Source organism: Elephantulus edwardii, unplaced genomic scaffold (assembly GCF_000299155.1).
Source record: "Elephantulus edwardii isolate Elephantulus edwardi_28Jun2011 unplaced genomic scaffold, EleEdw1.0 scaffold00009, whole genome shotgun sequence".
Classification (NCBI taxonomy): Eukaryota; Metazoa; Chordata; class Mammalia; order Macroscelidea; family Macroscelididae; genus Elephantulus; species Elephantulus edwardii.
This window is the reverse complement of record NW_006399759.1, coordinates 21,268,159-21,278,298: the sequence shown is the minus strand read 5'-3', so window position 1 is coordinate 21,278,298 and position 10,140 is coordinate 21,268,159. Positions and strand designations below refer to the sequence as shown.

Genomic DNA, 10,140 nt, shown 5'->3' with positions numbered 1-10,140 from the left:
GGGTGTGTCAGAGGCAATGAGATTGGCACAGGATAGAGCAGGGTTTAGGGCTGTTGTACATAGGGTCGCTATGAGTCGCAAATGACTTGACGGCACATAACAACAACAACAAGCTAGGAGAACAAACAAGTTTGACTGGAGAGGGTGAAGCCAGGCGGCTCCTAGGAGGCAAGGATTCTGAAGCTCTGTCTGACATACTTTGGACATGTTGCAAGGTTGGATCAGTCCTTGGAGAGGGATGTCATGCCTGGGAACGTGGAGGGACAGCACAGGAAAGGAAGACCCTAGATGAGAGGATTGATTCAGTGGCTGGAGTAATGGGGATAGGTGTGTTGGAGACAGTAAGATTGGCAAGGGGTTGTACATAGGGTCACTATGAGTCACAAGTGACTCGACAGCATATAACAACAACAACATGTAGTGTTTCCAGCAAAAGTGAAGAAGAGCATTCTAGTATGAAAGAACAATATAAATAAAGGCCCAGAGGTGTGACAGGGTGGGTGACTAGTCTATATTGAAGACTGGGTTGTGCTATGTAATGATTAATATTGTACTGTCCAAGAGCTAAGCTATTAGTCATATATGCCTAAATTCAAATAACACTTAAATAAAATTAGAAACTCAGTTCTTCAGATGTACTAGCAATATTTTAGGAACTCAATAACCACAAGTTCTAATGTCTACCTGTTGGTCAGTGCAATATTATTTCCATCACTATAGGATGTTCTACTGGGCTTAGACTTTAATCAGTTCAGGATCTCAAATGTAAACCTGAATTTAAATTTTATACCAAAAACCAAACTCATTGCCACAAAGTCTTTTCTGACTCATAGTGACCCTCCATCTGGCCCATTTCCCTTCCATGAATCAGTTGGTGAACTCATATCACCAACCTTTTAGTTAGCAGACCAATAGGCTGTGCAATATATCTCCAGGGGTCCTTACCCAAATAGAAATGGCTTACGAAGTATTCAACAATTGTTGCAAGGTGGACGCTGCACCTTAGCGTCTTAGAGGACGCTGACCCAATTCTTCTATTATGGTCCATTGTATCCATTCATGTTTTCCATTGGAGTAAAAACTTGTAATTGAAGAAAGAATTCTGTACTATGGTCCACTGGAAACCACCAACTTTTTAAAGAAGTGACAAAATTACACTTGAAATTTCTATATATTATCTTCAAAAACAGTGTCTAAATTATTTAACAACCATGAGATACCAAGATCATTAAAGCTGGTGATAGTAAGAATGAATTAAATGATACTAATAACGAAATACACAATTAAAAATATGCACCAATAAATTTATTCTACATAAGAATTGTGTACACATACTGGACATATTATTTCCACAAAAAATCAGCTTACAGTAGCAATATTGAACACTTTAGCCATGAAACTAAAAAAATAAAGTCTCAAATTTTTGTTTTCAGTTACTCAAATCCCTATAGTTGCAGTGCATGCTTGACCAAACATAATTTTAAAATATTCTTATTTTTATTATACTTTAAGACTTTATCTGCAATTTTTACTTCTAAAATATCACTTTGTAATTTTAAAGTATCCATATGTACCTCTTAGCAATATTATTGTCCTGGTCCTGGATACAAGTGCTATCCAGTTTTACAAAAAGCTCTCTTTTACATCTTACTTCTATTTTAATAGGCCAACCATCACCTCACTGATATCCCAGAGTTTTCTTGCAACGGACTCATCCATAGCTTTGGGCAAAAGTTCTTCCTCTTTACAGTCCCCAAAGTACTTTCCTGATACACCTTCTACTTCAGGTGAAGAGGCTAAATAAACAGAAGTCTGGGCACCCTCCACTGGAGTTTTGAAAAAAGCCCATGACACCAAATTGAAAAGTGGTTTGACCAGCAGTGGAATATTTAAATGCCTCCCAAGATTAGTTCGTACAATACCAGGATGCAACACATTTACAGTAACATTTGTGCCTTCTAGACGTCGGGCTAGTTCTCTGGTAAAAAGAATGTTAGCTAGTTTGCTCCGACTGTAACAAAAACTTTTATTATAGCTTTGTTCACTGTTCAAGTCTTCAAAATTGATGTCTCCATATTTATAAAGCTTGGAAGAAACTACCACAATCCTGCTGGGAGCTGAACTTTTGAGGAGTCCAAGAAGAAGATTGGTGAGTAGGAAGTGCCCAAGATGGTTTACTCCAAATTGCATCTCAAATCCATCTTCAGTCTTCATATAAGGGCACTGGAAGATCCCAGCATTATTGATCAGGACATCCAGTCTAGGCTCTTCCTTTAAATGTTACAAAGAGAAGAGAAAGATTATGAACACTGGCTTTTAACTTCTTTTACTGCTCATGACAAGTAAGTTTTATTTAAAACTACACTTAAGACTAATAGTTTTCCATTTCAGTTGTTAGCTTATAAATCAAAGCTATTTAGAATATTAGCAAATTTTTAAAATCAGGGTAGGGGTGAGGTAGGTATTCCTTTGCATATTAACACTGATGACCATTTATTCAACAGTGTCTTCTTCTAACTTATTAAAGAGACATGCAGAAATATATTTATTCACAGTAAGCTGCCAAATTTACTGAAAGTGAGCATTTATCTCTGGTAACATAAGGATAGTTACAAATACACCTGTTTTGGTATTTATTTCATTACAAAGTTGACTAAGTATATGATCAATAATGGGATCATTCTTAAAACAGTTAATGTGAGAACAAGGAATATTCCTCTAATTCTAGATTTTACCTCTTAAATTTGGGTGAATTATGAAAATATTAATTTGGGAATTGTCAAGTAAAATTCAGAACAGATCAAGATCATAATAAATGTGGCTGTGATTCTTGCAACCTACGGAATTTAATTAAATATCTGTGCTTTCAAGAAAGGAAAAAAAGTAATCTCATTTATTATTCCCAACTGACCAACTCACCTAATTTCTTTGCTTCAGTTTTTGGGGTATTTTTTTTATCTTAAAGAGTTTTTAAGTTAGGTAACTTGCCTAGTGTAACTGAGCTCCTAAATGACAAAACAAAGGGCTGAAGATGAAATTCTTCTATATCAATCAATGTTCCTTCTCTTTATTAGGAAACCACCCACAGCTTCTTAATTGGGCTTTTCAAACCATTGCTAGAGAGGCTCTGTGACCTAGAGCTGATTAACAAATGTTACCAGGAACAATGTTGTTGTTGTTATGTGCCATCACTCATAGCGACCCTATTTACAATAGCTCTAAACTCTGCTCTGTCCTGTGCCAATCGCACTGTCTCTGACACACTAATCCCGATTGCCCCAGTCACTGAATCAATCCACCTCCCAGAGGGTCTCCCCCTCCTGCGCTGTCCCTCCACCCTCCCAAGCATGATGTCCTCCAAAAACCGGTCTCTCCTTACAACATGAACAAAGTATGTCAGAGGAAGCCTCAGAATCCTTGCCTCCAAGGAGTAGTCGGGTTTAACCCTCTCCAGGGAACAATACTAAGGTCAAAGATAAGAAAGTTTAATTTTGTTGTTCTTTAAAGATAAGGCTGACATCAGGGTGGGGGTAAGACTGAGAAAAACTGGATAAATGATGTATACTACATTGAAGCCTATGAAGGAGATAACAGTTTAAAAGTAATATATTTTAGGGAATTATGGTTATAAGAGTTTGGAATGAAGGTTGCAGAGTGGAGTATACTCGGGGTGGGGGATTGTATACCAATGAAGAAGTTTTTCTTTTGCTTTTCAAGGAGAAGAGAGAACCAGGGGTGGAAGGGGAGAAAAGTGCAACAATGAATGAATGGAAATCCAAAATTTTTGTAAATGTTCATTGAAATTAATAAAAAATTTTTAAAAAACCAAAACAAAAACCCATAAATGGCCCCATGAAGGCAAAGCTTGTGCAAGCTATTTTCGTAAAACTAGGGTTTGCAATAAAGGACCGATTATGCAAAATATAACTGAAGAGAACACCAGAGAATTCAAGGAAAGTTTAAGGGAAAAAAATATTTCTAAAGTATTAAATAAAAAACATCAGAAGTAATTCAAGTAAACCACAAATAATATCCTTCACAATGCTAACAGACATAAGATTATTAACAAATACCTTTAACATTCATATTGACCCTAGAGCTCATTCCTTGCTTCCCTACCTGAAAATCTCTTTGAAGCTTCAAGGGGCTTCTTTCTTAAGAGATATATAGTTGTTGTTATCTGTCATTGAGTTGAAACTGAGTCATAGCTGACCCTCCAGTGGGTTTTCAGAGGCTGTAAATCACACAGCAGGAGACTGTCCATCTCTTTCCTACAGAGCAGGTGATGGATTCAAACCTTTTACCTTTGGGTTCACAGTGCAACTCCTTACAACTAAGTCACCACATCTTCCTTGCTGAGAATGTACTAGATGCTTAATAAACACCTGGTTTAGACTCAAATACGTGGATTTGAACCACACATCTTTGTGTTAGTTGAGTAACTCCACTAGGCCACCACAGCTGTGTAAGAGTCTATAGAGCAGAATGTTACACTTTGACTATTTACCCCTGAATCTTTCTAGATTAGAATATTAAAATTTAGACTGTCCTAAAGTCTTTTCATTCCCTCTTTAGCCTTTCTTGGCTCCTCTAGGTCTCTCTTGATGAACGGAGAAATTACACATGTTCCAGGTGAGAAGACACAGTGATTAAATTAATGTGAGGTCAAATTTCATATTTCACTGACCCTTCTGCCAAGTATAAATGAAAGGAAAAAATGTGTTAAATCTCACAACTGTTATCAAAGCCTACCTGTCAGAGGATTAGCAATTTCTCATTCTGTCTGCCTGAGCACCTGTAGCTTTTCCAATAGTCAGCTTCAAAAAAGGCAAGAGTTCATTCGTGGGGGAAAGAAAGGAGTGTTCTTTTCCACTAATCCTTTGGAAGGGTTTCCTGAATTAATCATTTCTGAACCATCATTCTTTGCTGGGCTTCTGTTATTTTAGGACTTTATCAATTACTAATTTTTTAGAATTCTAGAAGATAAATGGTAAAAATACCAAAAATGCCAGCCCGTGGGAAATCCACACTTCCTTTTTTATTCCCTCTTCATAACCATGGAATTTCCAAGCCAGCTGGAAGCTTCAGGAGGTGGGGAACCAACGACAAAAACAAGGGCAACAAGGTTCTTTCTTTATATATTTGGCTCTTTCATGCAACTCAAGTAGTGTATTGTTTTGGGTGCTTTTAAGTTGATCTGGACTCACAACGGCAGAGCAGAACTGCCATGGCTACAGCCTTTATGGGTGCAGACTGATAGGTTTTTCTCCTTCGGAACCACTGTGGGGCTTTGAACCACCAACCTTTCAGTCAGTGTTGACCACTTACTTACAGCACCAGCAGGACTCCTTAAAGTACTAGTTAAAAACAATAGCAGCAAAAACAACAACAACAAAAATCCACAATCTTTGTGTTCTTTCCACTCTAACAGCCCTTCATTGGCTATATAAATCTTTACAGGAGGAATATAGGAGCTGCATTGTCAACCCAAAATCACACTGTTCAAATCCACCCATTGCTCTGCCAGAGAGAGATGGGCAATCTCCTTCCATGTGATTTACAGCCTCTAAACACACTGGAGAGTCAGCTAGGAGTCACTTCCAGCTTGTCATCACATAACAAAAACAATAAGCAGAGAGCTCTGGTGGCCTAGTGGGTAAGGAATTATGCTGCAAACCCAAAGGCAAGTGGTTCAAATCTACCAGCTGCTCTGAGGGAGAATGATGGGGACTCTCCTATGGAATTTATAGTCTTCTAAAAACCTACTGGACGGTCAACTATGAGTTAGTCTCAACCTGATGGCACAAAATAAAATGAAGCCAATACAATTTAATAAAAATAGTAAAACCTAATGCATACAATAGCTCTTATATTTTAGCATTTATTTTCTTAATATCTACTCTCCATAAGAAACAAAATATCACTGCTATTTTATATCTCATGGCCTGCTGAGAGAACAAAAAAGTATTTCCTAGAGAAAGTGAAACCAAAGTTCTCCCCAGAGGCAAGGATGTTGAAATTCTGTCTCAGGTACTTTGAGCTTGTTGTCAGGAGCAGCCCTTAGAGGACATGATGCTTGGAAAGATAGGAGGATCAGCACAAAAGATGAAAACTCTTCAATGATAAAGATTGACAGTGACATAACGTCAAGTGTGTCAGAGATGGTAAGTTTGACTCAGGATAGGACAAGATTCAGAGCCATGGTTCACAGGGTCACTATCAGTCATACTTGATTCGATGGCATCTAACAAGAACATAACTCCCAAATTGTACCAAATGTCCAAATTCCCAAGGCGTTATAAGATATTCTGCATTTTTAAGGAAAACATCATCATATTCTCAACAAAATAAAACTATTAATTCCAGAGAGTTCACACCTATATTTGTTTATACTGTTTCTTTTTGTAATGCTTTTACAGACTTTTTGGAGCAGAGTTTTCAGTAACTTGTACCAACAACAAAAAAATAAGTGCCATGCTCAAAAACAACCTGGGTCAAAAAATGAGAGTAAGAGTGTGCCATGTGATTATAAGATTTAACAAATTGGCAGTGACTAAAGGAACACACAGCTCATTAGATATTATGGTTGTTAAGAAAGAAACACCTTTTGTCTTTCACTCATGAATCTTATTTTTTTTTCTAAAAGGTATCAAGTTGTTAGGACACAAATACCTATTTGTTGTTAGATGCTGTCAAACAGAGTATGACTCATAGAGACTCAAAGAGCAGCCAACCTGAAACCTGCCCTATACTCTGTTATCATCATCTGAGACAAAAGAGCCCACTGCTGAAGTCACAAGTGTCAATGCATCTCATTGGGGATATTCCTCTCCTTTCCTGATGCTCTCTTTCTAAGCATGATATCCCTAAGAAATAGCCTTGCCTAACTATATGTCTCCAAGGAGCACTCTGTTTGCACCCTATCCAGGACATAGCTCTTTGTTCTTTTAGCAGTACATGGGATATTCACTATTATTCCCACATCCACACTTACAGGCATCCACTCTTCTTCTGTAATCCTTATTCATTGTCCAGCTCTCTAATACATAGCAGGTGACTGAGTAGGCCATGGCCTGAATCAGGCACACCTTAGTTTTCAAACTGACATCATTGCTCATCAGTATTTTGGAGAGGTTCCTGATATCAGACTTGCCTATATGATCTGTTTAATACATAAAATAGTAAATATTTCTTTTGGCCTAAAACTCAAATTCACTGCCTTTGAATCAAATCCAATTCACAGCTGACTATCCAGTGGATTTTATGAGGCTGTAAACCACACAAGAGATTGCTGATCTTTCTCCATCTGGAGCAGCTACTGCATTGGAATCACCTCCTTACCCACTGTTGTTGTTATGTGTCATCGAGTAATCTGTGACTCACAGCAACCCTATGCGAGGTGCAAGATATCACAAAAGTGACTTGTGACCTAAAATGTCTTATCAAAGGGTTGCTGGTGGGGAGGTGCTAGATGGGGCAGGAGGGAGTGCAAATGATGCTAATATTTAGGGAAAGGGAAGAGACAAGACACACATACAGGAGAAGGGCACTGTATGTATGGTTATCTCTGTAAGGGGAAGTGTCTCTCATTTGTTCCTTTCACTAACATGCTTGTCTGTCAGATGTTGTTCCTTACCCACTAGGTCACTCCAAATTAACCTTGAAAAAATTACTCATCACTAAGAAATCTTTCATATGATTTACTGCCTCCTAAAACCAGATGGAGGGTGACCTATGAGATGGCTCTGAGTATACAAGGGTGTCCTAGAGCTCTGCTGTACTCCATAGAGAGTTGGGCTGCTAACCTAGAAGTGGCACAAAAGTGTTGGCGGCTCAGATCCACCAACAGCTCCGAGAAAGATGGGCAGTCTCCTCTGGTGTTACTTACTGACTCGGAAAACTCTGTGGAGGGTTAGCTATGAGTCAGCTGTATCTGTTGTGACTGCACAGCAAAGACTGAAAAGTATCCTAGAGAAGGGCTAAGCACTCAGTTCCTATGCGAAATGACAGTGATTCAAATTCATCAGCTGCTTTGTGGGAGAAAGATGTAATCTGCTTCCTTAACGATAAACCTTGGAAATGCTATAGGCATTTCTACTCTTTCTCACAGGGATAAAAATAATAACCAGTATCTGTGGTGCTGGTGTCAACTCAGTGGCAATGGTTTTGATTTGGTGAAGGGTGCCCAAAACTGCGAAAGTTTGACAACCCTTAGAGTCAAAGGCGCCTGCCTGGGTGGCATTTTAATAAGCAGAGCCAAGAGCACTTTAAGGTTCATACGTCAGCATGCAATAAAATCTCATTAATTAAATTACAGATTTTTGTTTCTATCCTAGTTCAAAGTGTTATGACTGAGAGATCTTGCTCTTCTCTTTCGGAAATCAGCCAAAGTCCACCTAAGCATGGTGCTCATAAGTCCACTGGGGCTGGCCAGCTGACCTCCCTACCCCTGGAACAAAAGCAAAACAAAACAAAATGGACTGCTTATTCCCTGAGTCCTAAACTAGCAATTTCCTCAAATGTTAATGGGCTCTGTGACAGAAGAGCGGGCTTAACACAGACTAACTGCTGACACAGGAAATTCAGTTCAGAGCTTTGGTGGCTCTACTGCTCGACAGCCCTCTCAAAAGAAAAGTACTTTTAAAACTGGTTAATTCTTTTACTCTTGGGGCCATTTCGCTCTCAGGTTCTAAGAGGGCACGAGAAGGCTCTTTAAGTTCGGCGACTTTCCCAGGGTGGCAACTTACAGGCATCCAACAAGCTTTTGTTGTATGTATTCTCTATTAACATTGACTCATTGCCTTGTTGTGTGCCTTCAAGTCAGACGGGATTCACAGCCGACTCTCGAGCAGATTTTCGACCCTCGAGCACGTTTTCGGAGGCAGTTAACTGCACGGGAAGATTGCCCATTCTCCTCCAGCCACTCACTGCTTTAGCGGCTGTAAATTGCATGGCTGACTCTTTATCTTTCTCCCATGGAGTCGCTGTTGGATTCGAACTGTTAAACCAGCCTTTGGTTACTAAAGCAACTTCCTGAGCATCAGACAAGCTGTCTTTTTATGCAGTCACATCCCAATTTCTCTGCGGCCGCCCATTCCCAGCTCAGCCCCGCGCCCATCAGGCCCCGCCCCCGAAGCCCAGCAAGCATGTCCTTGTGCTTTCCTCCATCCCCTCCTCTTGGGCTCTGTTTCCCAGCGCACACCTGGAGCAGCTCCTGACAGAAGGCGCGCACTGAGCGCAGGGAGGCCAGATCCAACTCCTTGACGATGAGTTCCCCGGCCGCGCTGGCGTCGGGGTCCGGCCTGGGGCCCTCGGCCTGGCTCAGCTCGCGGCGGAGCTGCCCGGCCGCCTCCTCGGCACGCGCGCGGTCCCGGCAGCCCATGATCACCCGCGCCCCAAGCCGCAGCAGCTCGGCCGCGGTGGCGCGACCCAGGCCGCAGTTGGCACCAGTGATCAACACGGTCTTCCCCTGCATGAGGCCGGAGGCCCTGCCGCTGGGAAGCCGCTGGACCCTGGACCCTACGAACCGCCGAGCCGCCAGCCACAGCCCCCCACCCAGTGCTGCCAGTAGTGCTGCCACTGTAGCAACTGTCATATTTGTTCGGGCCAAGATGACCCACAGGTCGCTGGGCGGGAGTCCGGAAAAGCCAGACTTCCCAAACGGAGACTGCCACCTGCACGAGAAGAACTCTGGGGCTGATCAAACCTCCCCTGCTGGGCGACGTGAAGCATGCTGGGACTTGTAGTTTCTCATCTCAGAGCAGCAGTTTTGATTGGTTGGGAAGTAAAAACCCCTGGTGATGGAGTGATTCTGCACAGGGTTTATCCATAGGTGTGCAGATTGTAACCCACCAGTCGCTCAGTTGGAGAAGTGGAGTGTGGTTTATAGTGTTGTACACCCCCGTGGGGCGATTGTCCCTAGCAGTGTGAATCAACTTGAGGGGTTGTGTTTGATAATGGTGAATACAATGGTCAAGGCCATGGTGCTTTTAGTATAGTTTGCTCCAAACCAGGGAGACAGAACTGGATACCTAGTTTTCAGGTAGTGGGAATTCATACAACCTGAAATCCCAGAACTGTAGTGACACCAGGGAATGCCTAGTGAATACTTTGGACTTATAAATCTCTTTATAACTCTTG

General features: G+C 41.1%; 1 protein-coding gene across 1 annotated transcript; it reads right to left on the bottom strand.

Moving 5' to 3' along the window:
* Positions 1-1,592: 1,592 nt before the first annotated feature.
* RDH14 (retinol dehydrogenase 14 (all-trans/9-cis/11-cis)) lies at positions 1,593-9,674 on the bottom strand. The gene is made up of 2 exons (XM_006880659.1): positions 9,203-9,674; positions 1,593-2,271 (listed from the first exon to the last, which is right to left on the bottom strand). The coding sequence occupies exons 1-2, from the start codon at positions 9,593-9,595 to the stop codon at positions 1,654-1,656; spliced, it is 1,011 nt and encodes a 336-aa protein (XP_006880721.1). The 5' UTR covers positions 9,596-9,674; the 3' UTR covers positions 1,593-1,653.
* Positions 9,675-10,140: the final 466 nt, after the last annotated feature.

What these genes read in the sequence shown, in the direction of transcription:
- RDH14 (XM_006880659.1), bottom strand. Translation starts at nt 9,595, where the DNA reads ATGACAGTTGCTACAGTGGCAGCACTACTGGCAGCACTGGGTGGGGGG. An exon ending in TCTGTCAGGAGCTGCTCCAG is followed by an intron (nt 2,272 to 9,202) that starts GTGTGCGCTGGG and finishes TAACATTTAAAG; the next exon opens with GAAGAGCCTAGACTGGATGT.